The 24,412-nt window shown below is 42.1% G+C and overlaps 1 protein-coding gene across 2 annotated transcripts in view; it reads right to left on the bottom strand.

The window, feature by feature from the left end:
* The window catches only part of ANAPC5 (anaphase promoting complex subunit 5), a 60,114-nt gene extending 38,114 nt beyond the window's left edge, over positions 1 to 22,000 (bottom strand). The window contains exons 1-9 of one of the 2 annotated variants that reach the window (XM_006865403.1): positions 21,759 to 22,000; positions 19,003 to 19,082; positions 17,814 to 17,923; positions 16,127 to 16,319; positions 11,208 to 11,274; positions 8,638 to 8,739; positions 7,233 to 7,423; positions 1,132 to 1,213; positions 73 to 162 (exon numbers count right to left, since the gene is read on the bottom strand). In XM_006865403.1, the coding sequence (XP_006865465.1) occupies positions 73 to 162; positions 1,132 to 1,213; positions 7,233 to 7,423; positions 8,638 to 8,739; positions 11,208 to 11,274; positions 16,127 to 16,319; positions 17,814 to 17,923; positions 19,003 to 19,082; positions 21,759 to 21,965 (1,122 nt within the window). In that variant the 5' untranslated portion in view covers positions 21,966 to 22,000. The remainder of the gene's footprint in view (positions 1 to 72; positions 163 to 1,131; positions 1,214 to 7,232; positions 7,424 to 8,637; positions 8,740 to 11,207; positions 11,275 to 16,126; positions 16,320 to 17,813; positions 17,924 to 19,002; positions 19,083 to 21,758) is intronic. The other variant, XM_006865404.1, reaches the window with a different exon arrangement.
* Between the last annotated feature and the right edge of the window lie 2,412 nt (positions 22,001 to 24,412).

Here is a 24,412-nt window from a genome sequence, read left to right as displayed (position 1 = left end):
TTCCAAAGGTGGGAAGAAATAGAGACAAAGGCTCAAGACTTTCCATTCATCTCATAGTTAGATGTACCTTACCGGTAAACCAAAATGTACTGCTTTCTTCACTGAATGTTCCAGCAGAACATAGCTGTCAGATCTCTTCTGGCCCAGCACATACAGCCAGCTCTGGTGAGAGAAATCATCAAGATGTCTAGTGGCAAAGGCAGTGGCTAGCATTCCAGTAAAGTATCCATGTGCTTGTAAGAAAGGATTCAAAATTTACAAGGAATGAAATAAATCTTTTAATATACTGTCAGGAATTATGAACGTAAATGAAACCTGTCGAGCACATGAAAACCCTCAGAGTGAAATCAATAAGCCACTGATCTTGCTCCCCTTTGACGGAGGCAGTGTTCCAGAAAACTAGCATCAAGGCCCGTCCATTCCACCTACCCGCTGCTGTCAAGTCGATTCCTACCCTCTAGGATAGAGTCTTGGTGTGGTGTTGTGGATTAATGCGTTGGACCAAGGTCGGTTTGAACTGCAAAGTCAACAGTTCAAGCTCACAAGCCACTCCTCAGAAACCCTATACAGGGTTGCTACAAGTCCGAAGTGACTCGACAGCACTTAACAACAACAAAAGGACAGAGTAGAACTGCTCCTAAGGTTCCCAAGGCTGTAAATCTTTACGGAAATAGACCACCTCATCTTTCTCCCAAGGAGAAGTTGGTGGGTCCAAACTGCTAAATTTACAGTTACCAGTCCAATGTTTAATTCACCATGCCACCAAGAGCCTTAAATTGTGGAACTGAGGTTCTCGGAAGACTAGACCTAAATTCTGTGTTCCACTTGTGCCGGTGACTACGTTTACTGCAGGACAGTAACATCACCCAGTCACTAGGTGCAGGTCACGATGTTAAATGTGTATGATTTGACATGGCAGGGTGCATTCATATTTGGAGACAGAAAATGCCCCCAGAGCAGAAGAGATGCCGTGAATTGAGAAAAACATAGATAAAAATATGGGTTACTCTCCCTAAATCCCCAGCAGCACTGAATTAGTCTCCTTTACTGTTGAGGACCTGAATCACATGGGGGTCTCTGAAACACAACGCAACCCACAAGCAACAGCCCCAGGCAGAGGGGGGGCCTCACCAAGCAGTGCTGCAGACACACGTGGTCATTGGCTTCCTGGGCAATCCTGATGGCCTCCTGCAGCGCGAGCTCCGCCTGCTGACTGAGCACAGACTGACGTTACTATCCCATTAACAACCACAAGCACGTTTGCCCAGCCCAACGGGGGCAGGAAGTCATCTGTACGGCAGGAGGATGCAGACTTCAGCCACTGTCACTGTTAATGGGACCATGCCCAGCCACACGAAACATTAGCAAAGGATTCATTGCTTCAAAGGTAGATTTCCAAAGAAAGGGGCATGAAGGAATGACTTTTCTCTACCTCAAGTCTGGAGACTTTTATTTTAGCTTCCACCTCTAAGGGGAAGGCCAAGGAGAAGGCACAAGTTTCACTTTGTGGTGCGTTCCCTTCTGCATGATTTGAATTTCTAAAAACCAGAAGCATTTATTACATCTATAATTTTTTCAAAAACTAATTGTGTAGCTTTTCCCTTACACGGCTATTGCTGAAGTAACAGAGGCCAAGATGAAGTTCAATCCCTTCGTGACTTTTGCCTGGAGCAAAAACAAAAACAGACACTTAGATGCACCTTCCCACATTTGCAGGAAAATTGTCTTCCCCTCTTTCCAAGAAACTGAGACAGAAACACAACTTTCAGTCCATGCCCATGCGAAAGGATGATGAGTTTGAGTTGGATGAGGACACTAGAAAGGTCAGCAATTTGTCAGAGTGGTTCAGGGGTGCAGGCAGAAATCTGTCATCTACACTGACTGGTGCACAAGTGTCCAGGTGGCATTGGTTATCACTAGGCTAAAACTGGATAAAGACTGCAAAAACATCCTCGAACATAAAGTGAAATCTTGCTAAGTAGGAAAGGACAAGGACAAATATAAAGAAGAAACGATTGCGAAGATGCAGGAGTAAAATAATCTTGTGTACAACTTCCATTCAAAATGAAGAAAAGAACAAACTAATTGTGCAGGCAGTTCTGGTCCGTCCTGTAAGGTCATTGTGAGTGAGACTCAACTTACTGGCACACAACAACTATTTTTTAAAAGTTGCAAACAGCACTGTTGTAATCAAAATGTCCTAACGCAATATGCAACAAGATGGAGATTGGCAGAAGAATCATGAAGGCAGGGGAGGGTACAGGGCAGCAGTGGAAGAGTTAAAGAGAAGAGAAGTAAACACTGTTACACACATAATCCTGCAGGAACAGTGATACCCACAATTACATAAAGGTTTGACAGAGAAGATGTGTACGCCTTGCTGCAAACATATCCATGAATGTAGTGGAGCATGTTATTGCTGTTCTGTGCCGTGGAGTTGGTTCCGACTCATAGCGACCCTGTACAGGGTTTCCAAGGCTGTAAATTTTTACGGGAGCAGAAAGCCTCCTCTTTCTCCCATGGAACAGCTGGTAGTTTTGAACTGCTGACCCTGATGATACCAGCCCGATTCGTAACCACTACGCTAGTGGAGCATCCAGAAGACAAAATTCTAAAAACTTCTTAGACGTTATCAAACACTGTGAGAGAATGAGTTGCTGGGTCTGAGGGCTCAGAAGCCACAGTCTTGCAACACTATGGTCAACTGGCATAACATAATCCACAAAGACAATGTTCTATATCTTATTTAGGTGAGCAATGAATGGGATCTTAAAAGCTCATGAGGGGCTATCTAAGATACAACTATTGGTCTCTCCCTACTGAGAAAGAAGAGTGATAAAAACTGAAGACACTTGGAAACAATTAGTACACTGGACTAATGGACCATGGGACTAGCAGTACCCACAGCTCTGAGATCAGGAGAACTAGATGGTGCCCAGCTACCACTACCAACTGGTCTGAAAAGGACAAGATTAGAAAGTTCCAGAGAGAGTGGGAGAAAATGTGGAACAGAACTCAAAATCATAAAAAAGACCAGGCATACTGGTCACACAGAGTCTGGTAGAAGCCTGCAACCTTCACCCTTAATCATACTTCAGGTGTGGAACTCACCTCTGTGACTCAATTTTGAGCCTAGCAATAGACAGACATATAAGGGGAACAACAATACTAGTGAAGTACACACAGCACAAAATACAAAGAGCAGCATTTACCCAAGGACAAAACTCAGAAGGGTGGGGAAAGACGGAGGACTGAAACAAGAAACACGGGATAAATGATATTACCCTGAGGGAAGTGCAAACATTGAAATGAAAGGACACGTATGATTTGCTGAATGTACGACTGATGAGCTGCTCTGTAAACCTTCACTCAACTCACAATTTAAAAAGAAACAAAAAAAGGTCATAAGATGGACTGGTCATTATGTTTAGAAACAGAAAAAATAAGTCTCAACAATACTATTTGAATAGGTTTGCATACAAAAAGGAATTCAGTAAAATCATATTATGGTTTCCATAGATTTAATGCAAATTTAGATTATGCATATAAAAATAAAGAAAAGAAAAACCAGTTGTAAAGTCTTTTGGGAGAATTCCCACTTCTAAGACGGTATGTGTGCACATGTATACTAATGTGATTTCCTTCTATCAATATCTCCCCAAAACACTCAACCTCTGTGGCTATCATGGCCACCCCAAACACTCATTTCTGAAAATTCTCCAGCAATGCTATCTGCACGGTGTCATGCAGTATTTAACTATACACTCTGCAGTATCAGGAGTCCTGGTGTGGCGCACTGGGCTAATGTATAAGACTGCACAGTCATTTGAACTGCAAGGTCAGTGGTTCAAGCTCACCAGCTGCTCCTTGGAAATCCTATACAGGGTTGTTATGGGTGGGAATCGACTCGACAGCACTTAACAACAACAACAATGGATTATCAACTATTTAATCTCTGTTGGTTTTATTTCTTCAGTTACCTCTAGTGGGCCTGGGTCACATCTTAAACGGTGTGTTTAGAGTGACCAGTAAAGTAACAGAAGTACTAGAACATGGATTCAACACTGTTGTTATTGTGGTTAGGGGCTCTCAAGTCAGTTCCAATTCATAACGGCCCTGTATAGGTTCCCAAGGAGTGGCTGGTGGATTTGAACCACCGACTTTGCAGTTAGCAGTCCAGTGCTTATCCTACAGTGCCACACTAGGATTTCTAAGGACCTCAAAATTGGATCTGAAATGCTGAGTTGTCACATTTTCTTTCTTTCTTTTTCTTTTTAATATTATATTATGAATTGAGTGAAGGTTTACAGAGTAGATCATCAGTATTACGTTTAAATAAATCCTACACTTTGCTTCATCACATGGTTGCAATCCCCTCCATGTATACACAGTTAACAGTATTTACCTCTATTCATCTGAACGCCTGCATTCCTCCCTATGTCTCCAGCCACTACCTTCATCTTTCCTCTGCTAACCTCCCTCTTGTTGTATATTGCCTGCCCTGTCACCCATGTTAACATGTGTCTACCCTCTAGCCTGTGAATCATTTTCCCTCTCCCTCTCCCTCACCTCCAGAACTATCATAGATGGTTTCTTTTATCAAGGAAACTTTTTTATTTTTATTTTTAACTTTTGACAACATTGGTCCCATACAGTATTTGTCCTTCCTTTTGTGATTGACTAATGTTTTATAATTGGCGAATGACTCAGCATAACATCCTCCAGGTTCAACCATGTTGTGAGGTGTTTCACAGATTCATCATCATTCTTCAACATTTTATCTTTCTTCTTTTAAAAAAAAATTATTTTATTACTGCTGTTGTTGAGAATTTACACAGTACCACATACACCAATTCACCACTTCCTACATGTACAGGTCAGTGACACAGGTTGCAATTTTTTGAGTGGTGCAACCATTCTTCTCTTCCTTGTCTGAGTTGTTCCAGCCTCATTAACATGAACTCACCTTTCCCTAAGGCTCTTATCTAACCTCTCAGGTTGCTGTGGTCAATGTGGCCCCATAGAGAGGGTTCTTACAAGAGCACAAAACTCAAGGCAGACCTTTTTAACTAGTGAAGGCAGACTATTACTTAGTTTTCAGAAGACTGCAGAGGATGAGACAGCTTCACTGGAGAATTTTACCAAACGTTGGGAGAAGAAGTTGATACCACTTCTGCTCAATCTATTCTAGAACAGAGAAAACAACATAATTATCCTTAAATCATTCTACGAAGCCAGAATGATCCTGATCCCAAAATCAGGCAATGATATCAGTTAAAAACAAAGTTACAGGGAGATCAACATCCCTTATGAATCTGAGATGTAAAAATTCTCAACAAAATTCTAGTCAACAGAATTCAAAAAGATTACATTTTATGATCCAGTGGGATTCATACCAGGGATGATTCCACATTAGAAAATCAATCAGCATAAATCACCACATAAATAAAATAAAAGATAAAAATCCCATATCATCCAAATTGCAGAAAGGCATTTAATAAAATCCAATACACTTTCCTAATATCAGAGAAATAGGACCAGAAAGGAGAGTTCTTAACATAATTAAGGGCAGAGATGCAAAACCAACAGACAACATTATTCCCAATGGAAAATGATAGCGAGCATGGTATGGTAGCACAGAATTAGCACTGGACTTCTAACAGCAGTTCAAACCCACCAGCAGTTCTTAGAAACCCTAAACAGGATTGCTATGAGTTGGAAGCAACTCAATGGCATGCAACTAAAACAGTAACAATTCGCCTAGAGAACAGGAACAAGAGAAGGATGCCCTTTATTACCACTCTAACTCAATACTGTGCTTCAAGTCCTAGCTAGAGCAATAAGGCAAGAAAAGGAAATAAGATGCCTGCACAGAGACCCTATCTCTTTCGAGTGGGACAACGCTACAGTAAACAAACAAATACTTCCTCAATTAATAATTTCCTACCTTCCTACCACCATTCACATTATTTCCTTGTTTTCCTAACAGCCTTCATACTTGCAAAGTTTTAATCTACTTAACTCTTTATAAAACCAAAACCAAACCCACTGCCATCAAGTCGATTTTGTCGCATGATGACCCTGAAGAACGGAGCAGAGCTGTCACATAGGACTTCCAAGGCTCTAAATCTTTATGGACGCAGACTGGGGGGTTCAAACTGCCGACTCTTTGGTTAATTAGTTCACCACCAGGGTTTTTTTTAGCTCTACATAGTACGGTACTGTGGGTTACTGCACCACACTGCAAAGCCGTTTGAACTGCAAGGTCAGCGGTTCAAGCTCACCAGCTCCTCCTCGGAAACCCTATACAGGGTTGCTATGGATCCGAATCAACTTGACAGCACTGAACAGCACGAGGTAATAATGCATCAACTTTCCTATTTTGATTCATTATAAACATAGACATCCCAGCAATGGAATACACCAGTCCCCTCACTGACTTGCCTGAATTGCATCCAAGAGCAGAAAGAAAGGTTTTCAGTCAGTCTGTGTGGGTATTTATCCAGTAAAGGCTCAATTTCCTTTTGGCTTTTTTTCAAACACTTAAAATACCTTTTGCATTCCCACTATTACCTCAGAAAAAACCCTGCTGGGAGTCAATGGCCTAATAACCTAATTTATTTTTAATTCTATGTTGTTCTTGATGGTGGTGGTGACTGTGGAGTCAGTTTCGACTCCTAACGACCCTGTCTATATACGGTTTCTGAGGCTGTAAATCTTTACAGGAGCAGAAAGCCTCATCTTTCTCACACGGAACCACTGGTAGTTTCAAACTGCTGACAGTGAGATTAGCAGCCTGACTCGCTACCACAGCTCCTATGTTGTTCTTGGTGGTGGCTGTGTGCCGTGGAGTTGGTTCCGACTCATAGTGACCCTGTACAGGGTTTCTGAGGATATAAATCTTTATGGGAGCAGAAAGCCTCATCTTTCTCCTGCGGAACAGCTGATAGTTTCAAACTGCTGACCTTGCGGTTCACAGCCCGATTAGTAACCACTGCGCTACCAGAGCTCCTTTTAGAAGTAAGGAAAGGGGCCAGGCTCTAAGATGGTGATACCAAGTAGTGACACCAGGGGGCAGATGATTTAGACAGAACTTCAGAAGTTAATGAAAAGTCCAAGTTTAAGATTCTCTCCCTCCCTGCCTCTCTTGCTTTTTTTTTTCCTTTAATACATCATGACATTGGTGAGCTGATTTTTTCCATTTCAGCATGGACAGAGGTCCATAAACTTACTAGTGACCAAAGCGGCAGTGCAAGGCGGCCAGGTTCAGAGCGGCGTATCTCAGGCTTCGGCCGTAACCCTCCTCCCCGTTACTCTTGCTCTCGGCTCCGGTAAGAATCAGGCGGTCAAAATAATGAAGAAGGCTGTGTGTGGAACTGAAAACATCTTGAACCCGGAGATTGTTTAAGTAGCTGAGATAATGCTAAAACAAGAAACAGGCCACATATTTTCAATGTTCTGCTTCTTCTTGAAAAAGACTAAGTACAAACAACACACTTTCAACAAGATGGCCATAGATTATCTTCATTTTTTGCTCTACATGGGGACTAGAACAAGATCAAGATCCATTGTTTTGCCAAAGATCCCTCAAGAGGGATCTCCAAATGAAAAATGGGTGTTTGTATTAGCTTTCTCTTAAATAGGCATACAGTGTGCACTAGGTAGGACCCGTGAGTGATATGTGAGAGGGTGGAGGAAGAACTCACTCAGGATTATTTCAGGTCTTTATTTTAAAATACATTTACACATCAATCCATATATGAGTTATGAAATTAATTTTTCTAAGTGTCCCCGTTATAGTACAATGAAACTTTTACTAGATCACTGAGTTAATTATCTTCTATTTTGAAACTGTTTTCATTTTGTTTCATTCACTGAACTAAACTTTCTGTTTCTACATGTGGGTAGAGTCAGATATCAAATCCAGGTAATACCAAGAAAAATTTCAAGGTAAAAAAATAAAAAAGGATCCTGTAAGGAATGGAATTATTGGAAAAAATGCTGTCAAAATAGGAAAAGAGAAAAGAATCAGTTAGTCCCAAAACATAATTTTATTTTTTGTTTTTAAATCAGTCTAATGTGGCTGCAACAGTGAACTTGAGCATACCAAAGATGGACAACGAGGGGGCTGCTGTGTCCTGTTGTGGACAGGACCGCCAAGAGTCAGAGCTGACTCGATGACAGCTAACAACAACAATAATATCTTACTACCAGCTTCCAGGAAATACTGGTGGTAGAGAAACTAACGCATTGCCACATGAAGAAGCCATCCTGCATCAGCTAAATCTAGAATGTGGGCATTTTGCATGGTAAATGACTGTGCCTTTAACAAATAAATAATATGAAGGAGAGGTCTATCACAGAATAAAAGAGATCTGAAATAATTAAATAAGCCTTCTCTATCATCTCCTGTCCATAATCAGCAATATTAGAGAGATGATGAATGAACATCAGGAGATCTAAGAAACTCCCTAGGGCCCAAAGGGCTTAGCAAACTATGCCAAGTTGTTTACTTGCCAATAATTTGATTTAAGAAAGAGCGAATACTTATTTAAATGACAAATCAACATTAAAAAAAGAAAATTTTTTTTAAAACCTTGTCTTCCAAACTCAGCAATATCTTCTGGAAAGACTCACCGCTTCAGCAAAATCAGGATTAAATTTCAACAAGCTGTTTAGTTCTTTCTGCAATGATGCTGGTGTAAGGGCTTTCGTCTCATCATTCTTTAACAAAGAAGCCTGAAATTTTTAAATGGCCAGTAAATACATGGAAACATACATTAAACGACCTTCCTACAGAAGCCCTCTGTGTGGTGTGGCCCTGTGGCAACAGCCTTCAGCACACTGCCCCTCACTCCAGACACACTGAACTCGTCTCTTCTGAATCACCAGGCCTAGGAAACTCCTGCTTATTATTCAGGTCCCAGTTTCTGTTCACTCTACTGCTTCCATGCTCTTCTAGACAAAGTAGTCCCACAAGCCCCTTCCAGTATGCCTTGCTATTATCACACTGTATTATAAATCTGTCCCCAGACTGCAAGCTTCTAAAAGACGGATCGTATGGTTTGCTTGTCCTGTCTCTCCTATCCTACCAAGTTGCCCAGATGCACCCCAACTGGTTTGTTTCATAAGGATGAGCTCAACAACAATGTACAAAGCACAGAGAAAACGAACTGCACATTACATGATAGGACTTAACTGGGTTACAGAGACTTACACAAAATTCCTTATGCAAAATGATGCAGTATTTGCATATGGTCTTGCATATCCTCTCATACAATTTAAATAATCTCTAGCTGACTTACCATACCTCATATGTCAATGGCACTGCACGTTTCCTCGTCATCTTTGACGAATTACTCTGATCATTTAATTGCTCCCCTTCTAATATTTTCTATTCACAGTTGGTTGAGTCCTCGAATGCATAACCATGGATATACATACATACATATATATGTGTGTGTGTGTGCATATGTAGGTATGTAAGGAGTCCCGGTGGAGCAACAATTAAGTACTGCCTTGCTAACTGAAAGGTTAGCAGCTCAAACCCATCCAGTGTCTTTAAAGGAGAAAGATCTGGAGATCTGCTTCAGTAACGAGGCACAGCTTTGAGGACTCTATGGGACAGAGCTACTCTCTCCTATAGGGTCCCTATGAGCCAGAATTGACTTGATGGCAGCAGGTTTGGTTTGTGTGTTCATATGCACATGATTTATGTTTTTAATAAAATTACAATACTATCATTTTACTTCCTGATTTCACTTCATACTACATTGTAAAGTTTGTCTCACCATTAGTCTTTGAAAGCGTTTTTTTTTTTTTTGGTAGCAAATATTAACCTTGAGACTGTTGTACCTACTATAAATCCCTTCTCCCATTTGGCAGTTTATCTCTCACAGTGAAATCTGTGAGAGCTGGACCATGATGAGAATTTCTGCCTTGATTTTCTGGGTTTCACAAATTTTCTGCCTTTGACAGGGTACACTCTTCCCGTTTTTCTATCACTCCTTTTACTGAAAAATACTTGTGTTTTCTCCTCCTATACAAGTTCTGGCTCTCCCAAGTTTTACTATAATTTTACTAGGACGTGTTCTGACCTGGGACAGCTGTCACTTTTATGCTGAAAATTTCAATGATTTGCTCCTATGTGCTTTCTTCCACTGCTTTTATGTTCAGATGGCCTTTCGTCACCAGGCAAGCAGTGAAAAGTTAATATGCCGTTCCTTGTCATCTAATTATAGCTTTAAAGGTGTATACTTAACCCTTTCATCCATTTGCCGTACACTGAGGTAGATGGAAGAAGGAAGTGAGGCTCCTGCTTGCATGATCCCTGAGCAGTTAACAAGTGTCTAAACCAAACTCACTGCCATCAAGCCGATTCTGACTTTTCAGAGTCCCCTTGGTGGAGAGAGTAGAGTTGCCCATAGGATTTCCAAGGCTGCACACTTTTACAGAAACAGACTGCGTCATCTCTCCCCCATAGAGCAGCTGACCTTTCAGTTAGCAGCGCATGGTTTAACCCAGTGGGCCACCAGGGTTCCTGCACCACATGACTAGTGTGGCTTTTCTAATCCATTCAAAATTCATCATCAATCACTTGTATCTGGATAGCAACATTATATCTTTCTAAGGAAAAACAAAATTCACAACAAAATGAAGTGCAGAGAAACTAGAAAAATGGAAGAAAAAAACAAATTTGATATTAGAAATGTTCTGCTTATATTACTGAAAAAATGAAAAACCGAAAGCTCCAAAGCAGCAGACAGAAATCTTTAGAGGTGAGGTGTACCGACACCTGCACCTCTCTCTGACATGCACCAGGACAGAGGGTGAAATGACAGGTGCAGAGCAGCTGGCAATGGCAGCAACTCACTGAGGGCTCCCTGGGAGCACGCTGCATTCTGTTGTTCAGCTTCTTCTTCTTGAACAATGTCCATAATAAAATGTTGGAAGAGCAGAAGAGAGCCTTCTAAATCACATGCTAGCGAATTGTGTGAGTCACACATACCATTACTAAATGAACGAGCACTGTTACTTCAATTCAGAAATACAAATCACACACAAAACTGGAAGGGACATATAGACACGGTTAACCACACGGTCAGTGAAGAAAAGAGGACCAAGAGTCAGGGATGATGCAGTGTAACCCATAAGCCTAAGGCTACAGGACCAAGGAAAGTTTATGATAAATTATAGAGTTAACATACCTGTTGAGACAGAAAAACTTCTGCTTGCTTCTGAGACAAAGGCCCACTGCAAGATACTTCTTCTTCTCTGGGAAAAAAGTAAAATATTGAATAGTTTAAAATAGCAAAAATGATTAACAAAAGAAAGAAAGACCGACAAGAAAAATACAAAACAATATAGGCAGTCCGACTGATTACTACAAGAACAAGCAAGTTGCTCGCCCAGGAGACATCAAGCCAAGTGGTTGGGTGCCCTCAGGGCAAACCCCCTTCCAAGACTAAGACTCAATGGGAATACATGCTGTGATTGGTGACCACGTTCGTCACTGATAAGGGAAAGTGATGGAAAAAACAGCAATGAAGCTGCGAGCTAAGTCCTACAATGTTCAATAGACTCCTATGAACCCAGGTGGATACCTGGTTGGCCAGCAGTGTGGCAAGACCTGGGGACTCTTGGACCCAGAGTCAGTGACATAGCCACAGAGGATTAGAGTGAGGAGTGAAGCGTCCAGCTGATAAGAAGAGACGGCATATGCATAAGAACACCCACACTTGCAGATAATACCCACTTATCCTAGCTTCAATGACTGGATAATCAGAGCTAAACTAGAAGAAGAGGAAAAAATGAGTAATCTGATACAATTGGATGAACTTGACCTACATCTATGGATGCAGTAACTCAAAAGAGGGAACAAATCTTTACAGCAAGGATCATTCCCACCCCCACCATACACAGAGTAGACAGGGATGGGCAACTTGGACATTGGCTACCCAAAATGAGGGGGCTACAAAGGCAAGAAGTGACTGGCTTATAAGCTTGCAAGAGGGAGTCTAGATCTAGAGGGCGTGGAGGAAGGTAGAATCTCCAGTGAGTAGCATCCAATCTGTCTGGGTGAGGCTGATAAAAGGAGATGGAGAAGATAGGTCTCTTGTGATACAATAGTGAATAATTGTTATCAGGACTGATTGTGAGGGTTGAAAATGTAAAGGTAGACATTTTGTAGCAAAAGGAAGGGCATGCTTGACTTTGCAGTCTAGGAGAAGAGGTCCCGGGGAGCATCAATGGAGAAGAGTGAAGAGCGGGACCCTACCCAGAGAAACAGTGACGCCAGAAATGGAGGCAGAGACAATGACATGGAGAGATGGAGCGGCTGGGGACTTCAGGCCCAGAGAGGGAGAGGGGCTGTGTGGGGGGGGGGGGGGGGGGCAGGCTTGCAGTGTATACCCCTTCGTTGGTTGATGATTCATGGAGGGGATTGTAACCATGGCAATGAAACAATATACGAAAGGATAAATGTAAACCTAATGTTATCCCATGTAAGCTATCACATAATTCACAATAAAACATTTTTTAAAAAATGATAACACAAAGTCAAATAGATAGTTAACAGCAGAAAAGTTCAAAACTTTTAAAATTGGCTCTTCCATTTCAGAAATAGAAAAGACAGACTTAAGAGTGTGCTAGTTAAAGGCCCTCAGACATTCTTCAAACCTGGAACTGAACTTATCCCTACAGATTAACTTTTAATAGCCAATAAGGTGAACAGGGAGATGTGCATTCCTTAGAAAGATGAACCACAGGAGACTAAAAGGGCAGCATTTGTTCAAAAACACAGCTAAGAAGGCAAAGGGCAGGCAAGGAGGATTCATGGAAATGGGGAACCCAGGGAGAAGCAGGAAGAGTGCTGTTACACTGTGAGGGTTATAATCAATGTCACAACACAAAATGTGTATATACTGAAGAGAGTTTCCAACTGCTGTAAACTTCGTGGAAGCAGGCTGCCAAATCTTTCCCTTTAGGATGGACTGATGGTTTGAATTGCTGAACTGACCTTATGTATATCAGCCCAATGCTTACCCCCCTGCACCACTAGGATTCTTTTTCAACACTCCCTCAGTGTCATGTCTGTTAGAGATGTTCATGATCACACCTGTGCATGCCCACACATGTGAGCAGACCTGGCTGGGGGAAAGCATCCATTCAGAGAAGTTAACCACAAGGGCAGAAGGCTCAACTGTGGGAGGCCTCCCACACCAGGCTAAGGAGTACCTGCTGGGAGTGATGTTGTTAAGCGCCGTTGAGTCCGTTCTGAATCATAGCAACCCTCTAGGGTCTCCATGGAGTGGCTGGTGAATTTGAACTGCCAAGGTTTTGGTTCAAAGCGACCTTGTGGTCCAGGACTTATTCTATATTGCCACACCAGGGAATATTTGTAGAGATTTTGGAGCAGACAGTGACACACAGCAGTTACTAAAAACCAAATGAGACCAGGAGGGCATGAAGGCTTGGAAGCATGATGCCGGAGTGAGGGATCAGGCCTCTTCTGTCCTCCCGATCTCACCGTCTGTCCTCTTTCTGTACCGTCAGTCAGTTAGCTTGTCCCTGTCAGCTCGCTAGCTGAGATACTTTCAGCAGCCCCTTTCAGAGCTGGCTCTTGGTCTCCGAAAGGCCATCCCTGCCAGCCCACCCCAGGTACTCTCTTCCAGTGCTCCAAGTCTTTACTATGTCCGCTGCTCTCCGAAGTTCTGTTCCCTAGATGACACGAAGTCATCTCTCAGATAGCTGTCCCTCCTGGTAAGTATGTGCTGACAGAAACTGCCTCTGAGCACCAAAAAAAACAGGCCAGTTCCTACACATGGTGACCCCAGCACCTGCAGAGGGCCTAACTCACAGTCCACTCTCCATGAATACCTGTTTAGTAAACTGATCCATGGGGGATAGGGGGGTTTGAGATTAAATTGCTATAAGTAAAGGGTTTCCACTTTTGTGAGGCCTTTGCCAGGAAGCACAGAGAAGGTGGCACTCGCGTAGCCTGGCAGCCTCTACCGCCAGCTCACAAGGCGTGGTCCTCCTACCGGCCCTCCTGCCGCAGTCAAGGCGAAGCCAAAGCTACATGTCACCATTTGTACCTTCTTCCAGAATCTGATTACAAAATAAAACACCTGATAAACATTTTCTGACTGAGTCTTTCGTCCCTCCTTCCTAAACTAACGGTCGGCTTCTCATTTCCAAACAGAAATCATTTGGTAGAGGAATGGGAGATTTGAAAGTGATGCAGTATTACAGACTGGTTTTCTCCCCACCCACCCCGTTCTAATTTTAACAAGAACGTCTAATGCAAGAAAGCTCATTCTCTGAAGAAAAGAGAGCTAAAAGCATTCCATTAGCAAAACGAAAGAAAGAGGACTAAAGTAAAAAGCTTCTTATGACACGCACACAAAGAAATGTTCACTTTTAAATAAGTCAAGAAATATACATTTGAAGGCTGAGGTTAAAAAAAATAGGATGGGGATTTCATGGCTGACTACATTTTTGACAACTGTTAAAAGGTATACATCTTAATCATAAATAAAAGTTGTCTAGTTTTAAATACATAAAGAAGTGTTTATATTCTATAAAATACAGAGTACTGGTGTGACACTATGGATTAATGCACTGAATTGCAAAGTCTGATTGAACCACAAGGTTGGACATTCAAGATCACCAGCTGCTCTTTGGAAACCCTATACAGCTGCTCTTTGGAAACCCTAAAGGTCGGAATCAACTTGACAGCACTTAAGAACAACAACATATAATATAAACAAAAAAGGACTAATAGCAAGTAGAATAATGTGTTTTTAAGACAAAAATTACAATAATGATAATTAGAATGTTACTTAAAAAATTTCTATGAAAAAATTTCTATGAACACTTTGTCTAAGTAATACATTTCTTAATTTCAGTGATGAAATTCAGTCTACTAAATAAACAATATTTTCTGTAACTTTCTAAACCTTTACAGTAAACATACTGAGTTGCACACAATTGAATTCTCATAGTAAGATAGAAACAAAATGATGCAGCTAGACCTGACTAAATCAGACTGATCTGAAAGTCAAACCAAAATAAGGAAAGTCTGAACTTTAATAAATTTCTGAAGAAGTGATATTTTATTATGTTAACCATAATAGAACTAGGGTGAGTGACACCTACTCCTCACTTGTGTCCTGGTGTGGCGCTGCAGGATAAGCACTGGACTGGTAACTGAAAGGTCAACAGTTCAAACCCATCAGCTGTTCTAGGAACTCCTCCAGGGTCGCTAAGAGTCAGAAACAACTCGATGGCATACAAGAACTCTTCACTTATTAACTCCCCATCCGACATTTCTAGGAGTCCGGGTAGGGCAGTGGATTACAAGCTGGGCTGCTAACCAGAAGATCAGCAGTTCAAATCTACCATTAGCTCCGCGGGAGAAAGATAAGGCTTTCTGCTCCCAAAGATTTACAGTGTCAGAAACTCTATACAAGGTTGTTATGAATCAGAACTAACTCCACAGCACACCACCACCTGACATTTCACATTTCATAAAGCTGACATGCATATTTAATAACAAAATCAATCTGGAAAAAACAAAATCCAGCTGACCATTTTGGACATTAACATTTGTTGTTATTGTTAAGTGCCATCAAGTCAACTCCAACCCATAGCGACCTTATATAGGGTTTCTGAGGAGCAGCTGGTGGGTCTGAACTGCCAACCTTGTGGCTCACAGTCCAGTGCTGATTGTACAGCGCCCACCACATCTTATTAATGAATGCAGAGGCGTGAGGTTACGTGTCAACTTGGCTGAGCCATGATTCTCAGCACCAAGTAATGATGTATTTTGGCAGTTGTGTAATATGTGATCACTCTCCATGTTGTGATCCATTTTCATGTAATGCAATTTCCACATAATGAGCTGGTCTTTAGAACCTAACCATGTTGTTAAGTGAGAAGTGGGCTTACTGCCTAGGAATTAACTAAATTTTCTGTTGTTCAGCATTGTAGAGTTGGTTCCAACTCACCGCGACCCTATATAGGGTTTTCAAGGAGCTGCTGGTGGGTTTGAACCACCAACCTTATGGTGAGGCAGTGGTCGAGATGAATAAGGACTTCTGTGCTGGGGTAAAAGACCAGTTACCTGACAGACACATCCAGCTCCTCTTTCTCCATTTTACTTTCGCCCTCCTCTCTGTTTGTCAGCTCCATAGCTGCATCTTGCACTGTCTTTTTCTCACCATTTTGGAAGTACTGCTGAAGGGCAGTGTAGAGTTTAAACACTTGACTGAAAGAAAGCTTCCTGTAGGCCAGGATCATGTGACGCAGAAATAAACCTACAAAACAAGAAATGACCCCAGTGAAAGCACTGACTGAGACGCAGCCCACACAATGCCTGCCTGTCAGTCCTGTCTTCCAAAGAAGTGAAATAAGACACTTGCTGTTACTGTCAGCTACACATGGTAAGAGCACGGATTCTTTACAAAGCGGATTTCTTTTTACTATTCGGGGCTGAAGCCTCACCCAGCCACGCCCCCTTCTCTCTTCATCACTGCTTCCATTTTATTCTCACTGTAGCTGTTATTATGGTCACTGGCTGCTGTGAAGTCAGCCTCAGACTCATGCTGACCCTAAACTGTAAAACAAAACTACTGTCCACTCCTCTGATAGCCCTATGGCCAGTCTGCTGAACAACGGCTGTTACAACGACCTGAAATTGTCTTTGTTTGCTTTTAACTATCTGGCTTTCCCAGAAGGTAATCTCCCAGGCAGATGGTCCACTTCTACTCTGCCTTGTAAGTTCAGAGCTGACCACACCAAAAAGGAACAACTATCACCTAACTAAGGCTGAATAACAAAAAGTACCATGCAGAGAGAAAGCCAGCTGGATACAAAGCTGATAGAAAAGTGTCAAGAACGCAAATCTAATGTCTTGAAATAATCTTTAAACCATGAACCTAAACTATCCCATGAAGCCATCATTAAATTAAACAATTTAACCCAATCCATAACGTTTACCTTGAGCATAGTGCTCTTACAAAAAATTGTCTATGAGTGAGTATAAACTGACCACAGTTCATCTAAAACACAGATGAGAACTGCAAGGGGCTAAAAGCCTCAATTAATGGTGATGAAACATGGGTCGAAAGAACGAGAATGGTGACAATGTGAACCACGTAACCTACGTTACTGAACTGTTCATGTGAATGCATGTATGTTTGCTCATGTATACGGCCACCAAAAATAAACAGACATTTCTTAAAGTGTCAAGAAATGTCTTCTGCGTCTTCACCTGAGTGTTGGTGAATGTGTGCTGTCGAGTTGGTTCTGACTCAGTTATCCTCCCTTCATAGGCTGGGAATCTTTACTGGAGCAAAAAGCCTCATCTTTCTCCCACAGAGCAGCTGGTGGACCTGAACTGCCCACCTTTTGGTTAGCGGCCCAATACAACACCTACCACGCCAGCAGGGCTCCTTATAACCTTCACCTTAGACCTTATTTTCAATAATATATCTTCACTAGCTTCTTTTTCATAAATGTTTGTGGGTTGCCATCACTTCTACTGAATGCATATAGTTGTGCAAGGCAGTCAAGTGACCTAGGATGAGCGCCAAAACCCTAAAAGCCCCCAGGGACCAGGCTGACAGACCGCTGCAGACAAAAACAGAAGATGGTTTTCCACAAGTCGATTATCAATGTGCCAAGGCCATAAATACAAAGTATGATATGTCTGACCACACTGGTTCTCAGATACAGCAGGATAATGATAGGGGTGATTTAGAAAGCTGCTCACGTTAATGGACACTGCTCTTCTTTAAAGAGTTTCATACCTACTACACTTGTCTTGTGAACCTCTGGTTCAGTTCCAGAAAAAGAATCTGAAAGGTCATCAAAAAACTGCTCCAGGTCCTTCAATTCACCTTCAGCCATTAGTTTGATTCTGAACGGAAAAATTGAGGTACATTGTTTAGTAAGGCCCTTTGAACACCTTCCCACATTTCATAGTTCACAATTAGCATCTAAACTTAGTCTATTTTTAAAGCAATCAGATAAAGGTTACTTCCAGATTTTCTTTCTTTAGTCTGGTTTAACCTCTAGAGCTGCACGATCCTACACCGTTGGCAGGACTGTAAAATGGTGCAACCTCTGTGGCAAACAGTATGACACGTCTTCAAAAAGTTGGAATTAGAAATACCATACGGCCCAGCATTCCCTCTACTTGGTAGAAATTCTAGAGAAATAAGAGCCATGGCACAAACAGATTTGTGCACACCATGTTCACAGCAGCACTGCGCACAACAGCAACATGATGGAGACAGCCTAAGTGCCCACCAACGGAAGAATGGATAAACCAGTATGACAACCACTAGCCACATGAGGTTATTTTAAGTAAAATTCATTTAAATGATATAAAACTAAGAATTCAATCCTTTGGTTGCCCCGGCCACATTGCAAGCCCTCAGTAGCCACACACAGCTAATAATTACCATGCTGGACATATAGGGAGCATTTCCATGGCAGAAGAAAGTTTTCTTAGATAAGCAGCTTTTAAAAAAGAAGAAAAAGAGGCAATTCCGCCATTCACATAAAATGGCGGGGCATAAAGCAAATGCAATACTCCAAAACGTTACTCTCACGTTTCTGAAAATTCACTGCTTATTGCTTTCTTAATCATAAAATCTGTCAGAGGATCACTTTACCCGGTCAAAAGAGAGTTGACGGCAGCAATGAAAAACCAGCAGGCAGACACTCATAGAATAATATGCTTTGAAGAAAAGTTGCAAAATAGTTGGAGGTGGCTTCAAAAAGTTCATGGAAAAATAGAATTTTAAAAAAATGGAATTTTTTCACGAATTTTTTAAGCCCCCTTGTTTGTCTAGTGTTATCTATTTTTTTTTAATTAAAGATGTTTAAAAAATAACTTGCTATCATAAAGCTACCTTTTTAAATAATTAACAGTTGTCCTTTTCTAACTTTCATCTACACCTTTTCATACATAAGAAAACAGACGGCGTTTACCTGATCTGTACTGAATTAGCCAGCTGAGGACAAGACTCTTCAATTAACTTGTATAGTTTGGACAGTGTGACATCCGGGCCCTGGGTAAAGGAAAAACAGGGAGGTTATGGGTGACTGTTTGAAACGTGGGAGATTGGTAATGAGTTGCAAATATGGATACATTTATCAACCACTCTGCTGTGAAAAATCATAAGCTCAAAAACAAAAATACCCTATTTTACCTGTAACACTGAAGTCATACTTCACAGCTGCATACCATCTGTGTTGTGGGTGGAATCATTTTAAATGGGAGAAAGTACTAGATGCCAGAGAGTGCTTCACCAGTCCCTTCCTTCTTAGCTGTAGAATTGTGGCAAAGTTGCAACATCTCTGATCCCTAATTTCCATCATCAGTAAAATTGGGTAAGACCATCTCCCATGTTTGGAACAAATATTAAAGAAGTTATTTTGTAACATTACAAAATGTGGATGTTTTCTTTTTCATTTACAAAAAGCTTTCACAATCATAATCTTAATGGATCTTTCCTAAAACCCTGGAAGGTCAGATACATATACCATATGCTGGTAACACTTTGGAGTCGATTGACTCACAGCGACCCTGTAGAGGACTTCCGAGGCTATATGGGATCAGAAAGCCTCATCTTCCTACCACAGAGCAACTGGTGGATTTGAACTTCTGGTAACTGGTACCCTACTACACTACCAGAGTTCCACTATATGCTGAAGGCCATAAATGTCCCATTAGCGACACAGCACATAACAACAACAACACAGGCAACTCAGCCATCAAGACTACAATCTCGTTGAGTGTCAAAATGATTTTCTTTTTGGACAGTAAATTGGCAGTAAACAAGACAACTTCGGATGTGGATGCTCTGCAACAGAGCAATTCCATTTCAGCATACATTATGTGGAATGGGTAAAAAGAGAGAGAGAGTAAGAAAAGGTTTCTTTTCTTACTCTGGAATACAATAAAGATGTTAAAAAGAATGAGGCTTATCTACTCAAATGTCCTGACACGGAAAAACCTCCAAGGCATGAAAAATGAAAGGAGAAATAAGTAACATTTATGTAAAGACAAACAAAAGAAGTACATATGCTGACTGTTGTTGTTATTATGTGCAGCACATGCATTTATCTAAATGTATACATATTTAGGGAAAGGTTCATTCCAAACTTTTATTAAGCAGTTGAATGAATGAATATTAAGTGATAATTTCTGGGAGGAAAGTGGACTAGAGTGAATGCAAAAGAACGAATTTTCACTCTCTCAGTGTTTGTATCCTATTAGAAACACTGGACTGTGAACCACAAGGTCAGCAATTGAAGCTCATGAGCAGCTTTGCAGGCTAAAGATGAGGCTTCTGCTCTCGCAAAGATTGTTATTGTTGTTGTTAAGTGTTGTCGAGTAGGTTCCATCCCACAGCAACCCTGTATAGAATTTCTGAGGAGTGGCTGATGAGCTGGAAGCACCAATTTGCGGTTCAAATCAACTTCTCAATCCCACGCATTAAGCATTAATTCACAGTGCCACACCAGGACTCCAATGATTTTTAAAGCCTCAGAACCCCTATAGAGGGTCGCGATGAGTCAGAACAGCACTGAACAATAACAACATTAAAGTCAAAACAGCAATGTTAATATGCAAATTCTAAAGAGATTTTGGGAGTCCGGATGTGATAAAGCAGTGGACCACAAGGTCGGTTTAAATAGCAAGGTCGGAAGTTCAAACTCACCAGTTGCTAATCAGGAACCCTAAACAGGGTCACTAGAGTCGGGTCACTAGAACCGACTTGACAGCACCTAACAACAACATAAATACTTTGGTGAGTACAGTGGATCTGTGCTATACGCACTGAACTGAGAACCACAGTCCTAGTAGGAATTGTGTAGTAGCTTGCTGGTTTTGACTTTGATTTGGGTTTTTGAGGAGATTCAGGGGCAATGGCACCAGCGGCATCTGGCAGGAAGAGAGCCTGTACTGTCTCTTTCAGCTTCCAGGAAAAGCTCAAGTCTTGGTGGCACTGTGGTTAATGTGCTGCACCAAAAACTCCGTTTGAACCGCAAACTCGGCGGTTCAAGCTCATCAGTCACACCTTTGAAACCCTACAGAGGTTCACTTTGGGTTGAAATTGACTGTATGGCACTTAACAACAGTAACCACTAGGTTGGCAGTTCAAAACCACCGGACACTCGCAGGAGAAAAATGAGGCTTTCTGCTCCTATAAAGATTTACAGCAGTGGGTTCTTTTCAGAGGTAAAACTGAGACCCACATAGGTTAAGGCACTTGCCTGGCCTGAGTCCTAAAGTTAGTAAGTGGTGGTTATGATCTGAGTCTGCAAAGTGAAAGAAAACTTGCAAAGTACTTAGCAGGAAGTAATCAATGTTAACTGTTTTGTCTTTAGTACTATTGATTATGGTCCGCCAGGGTAGAGCTCAGGACTGTGTACAGTCCCATTTTACAAAAGAAGTTGGCAAAGCAAGTCATCACCAAACTCTCAGCTAAGAGATGCTGGAACCAGGACACGGCAGAGCAGGGACATGAACGCATGCAAAGCACCTGGCCCGTTGTAAGCGCTCAGTAAGTGTCAGCTGCTGGGATCACAAGCGTTGGTTTTTCGCGGTCTTCGGGGAGACTGGGAGTGTGTGACAAAGCCCACGTCCCCAGCCCCTTGGCTGTAGCGTCTGGCACCTAAGTAAGTGCTCAAGGGAGGGGGAGGTGCTGAATGAGCTGGAGCCGGCGGGGGCCCCTCACCTGCAGCAGCGGTAGGAGCAGCTGGTTGAGCCTCCGCCGCTCCATTAGGCTAACGGCGCCCTCGCCCGTGCGGCCCATCTCGTTCAGCAACACCAGCACCGCGATCTTATACGGTGTCACCCAGTCCTTGATGCCGAACACGTTGGCGTGCACCACTCCATTGGTCATCATGGGATTGAAGTAGAGGCTCTCGTGGACGCTGGCCATGGCGACCCTAGCCTAAATCCAATGGCCGCTGTGCGAAACTTTCACACCTGGGGTTCCACCTTGCGGCGGACTACAGCCGGCCCCAGTCCCGTCTCGCGGCGCCGTATCCGAGGAAACGAGGCAAGTAGGTTCCTCTCGCTTGCGCCAGGCTAACCAATCATAACCGCAGGTGTGATCACATGGTAAAGATTTAGCCAATTAGAATGGCCTAAATGCACTAAGGGGTTGGGCAAAGGCGGTGCACCTAAAGACTGATTCCCCATAGAAACGCTTGTGGAAGAAACGCAGGTTCCTGGGCGACGTGGGCCCTTACCAAGTGAAAGGGAGACTGAACGGTAATGAAGGGCTAGAAGGGCTAATCGGCCGTTTGTTCATTTCTTTTTAAAACATTTAAAATATAATTGAAAAGTGATTCTATTTAAAATTAATTATGTCCAATTGTTTTAATGTTTAGGAGTTTTATTTAATTGTCTTTTTAAATACTTGAATAAATATTTTATTCTCAGCATTTCACAAATGTCATTTGCCAACAGTCAAACAAAATTGCAAGATACCATGTATTTTTTCTTTAAACTTGTTTTATTTTGATTTGGGTGAAGGTTTACATACACATAAACATTTTGCTTCAACTAACTGATTACAATCCCCTTAGTGTAAGGTCACTTAACCCACTTCCTTCCTATGTTTCCTGTTTCCATTACATTTCTTTCCTAGCCCTTCTGAACTTGGTCGTTGCGTAAATGCTGCCCTCTTAATTCCAAATGGTTGATTATTCTAAGGTGTGCATACCTCATTAGTGTTATAATTCCCTTTATGTTGTTGTTGTTAAGTACCATCGAGTCAGTTTCGATTCATAGTGACCCTGTATAGGGTTTCCAAGGAGAGCCTGGTGAGCTTGAACCGCTGACCTTGTGGTTCAAACAGACCTTGTGGTCCAATGCATTAACCCGCAGTGCCACACCAGTACTCCCCTTATAGACCTCTTTTTGGTTTTACTGAAAATTGGGCCTCAGAGATGATTTCAGTTCTAGACCTGAAGGGTGACTAAGGGCCACAGTCTCTGGGGTTCCACAGTCTTTATCGGAGAAATAATTCTGGTTTCTTATGAATATGAGTTTTGTTCCACCTTTTCCCCCATTCTATTCAGAGCCATCTAATGTGATCCCTTTCTAACCAGTTGGTAATAGTAACCAGGGAGACCATGTATTCTTATGTGAAATGTGAGAAATAAATCTCAAGCTGGTCCATCTTCAGGAAGAGGGAAACAAAGGTCCCGGGAGTTGCTCATTGGCTGAAGCACAGATTGTTGACTGATACAGTAACCACAGGAGCACATGCACGTGGGATATGTGTGTTGCTGTTATTCAGTGCCGGCGAGTCTGTTCCGACCCATAGCGACCCTGTATAGGGTTTCCAAGAAGCAGCTGGTGAACTTGAACCACTGACCTTGCAATTCAAACAGCTTTGCAGTCTGGCACATTAACCCACAGCACCAAACCAGGACCCTGGGTTATGTGTAAATAGGATGAATTGATAGGGAACCTGTTTAGTATTGGTAAAGTTTGGAGGAAGCTGATGATTTAACATAATACTGGAATAAACATGTGTTGGTACAGCCCTGAGAAAAATTTATCTGCCAGGAAAACAAAATAAAAACTAGAAACCACTCTAGATGTTTCAGAGAGAAGGAAATTAATACAGGGAAGTTGGTTACATAGGTAAAGGAAGATCTGAGAAGCCACACAGGGGATACTGACAAGAAGATGCTCTACTTGTCAGGATGGAAGGACAAGGAAAGAAGTGGGGAGACCAGAGTCCAGAGCTAGGACCAAAGGGTGGGACTGGAGTACAGGGTAAGACAGCAGCGCTGCAGGAAATGTTGCCTCATGCAGAGAGGCCCAGATATACCCCAGCTTCTCCCCTTCTCCCACCCTGCAACCTCCCTCCCGAGCTTCCCATCGGTTGAGCAGTCAGCTAACTCAGCAGGATATGTGTATCAATCCCCACCATCTAGTTTCAGAATATTCTCATCACGCCAAAAAGAAACCCTGTTATTGTTAGCAGACAGTTTCTATTCTTCCCTCCCCCAATTGCCACTCAACCACAAATCTATTTTCTGTCTCTGTAGATTTGCCTATTCTGAACAGTTTATATAAATGGAGTCATACAACAGGTGACCTTTTGTGGCTGGCTTCTTTCACATAGCATCAGGTTTTTAAGGTTAATCCATGTTGTAGTATTTCATGCATGTATCAGTACAAGAGTCACGATTTGAGACTGCCAGCTGATCCACAGGAGAAAGATAAGGTTTTCGGCTCCCTTGAAGATTTAAAGGCTCAGAAATCCTATGTTGTTGTTGTTGTTGTTATGTGCCATCGAGTCGGTTCCGACCCATAGCGACCCTGTATAGGGTTTCCGAGGGTGTAAATCTTTACGGGAGTAGAAAG

This window comes from Chrysochloris asiatica, unplaced genomic scaffold (assembly GCF_000296735.1).
Source record: "Chrysochloris asiatica unplaced genomic scaffold, ChrAsi1.0 scaffold00078, whole genome shotgun sequence".
In the NCBI taxonomy this organism is placed as follows: Eukaryota; Metazoa; Chordata; class Mammalia; order Afrosoricida; family Chrysochloridae; genus Chrysochloris; species Chrysochloris asiatica.
This window is presented reverse-complemented; position numbering and strand designations above follow the sequence as displayed.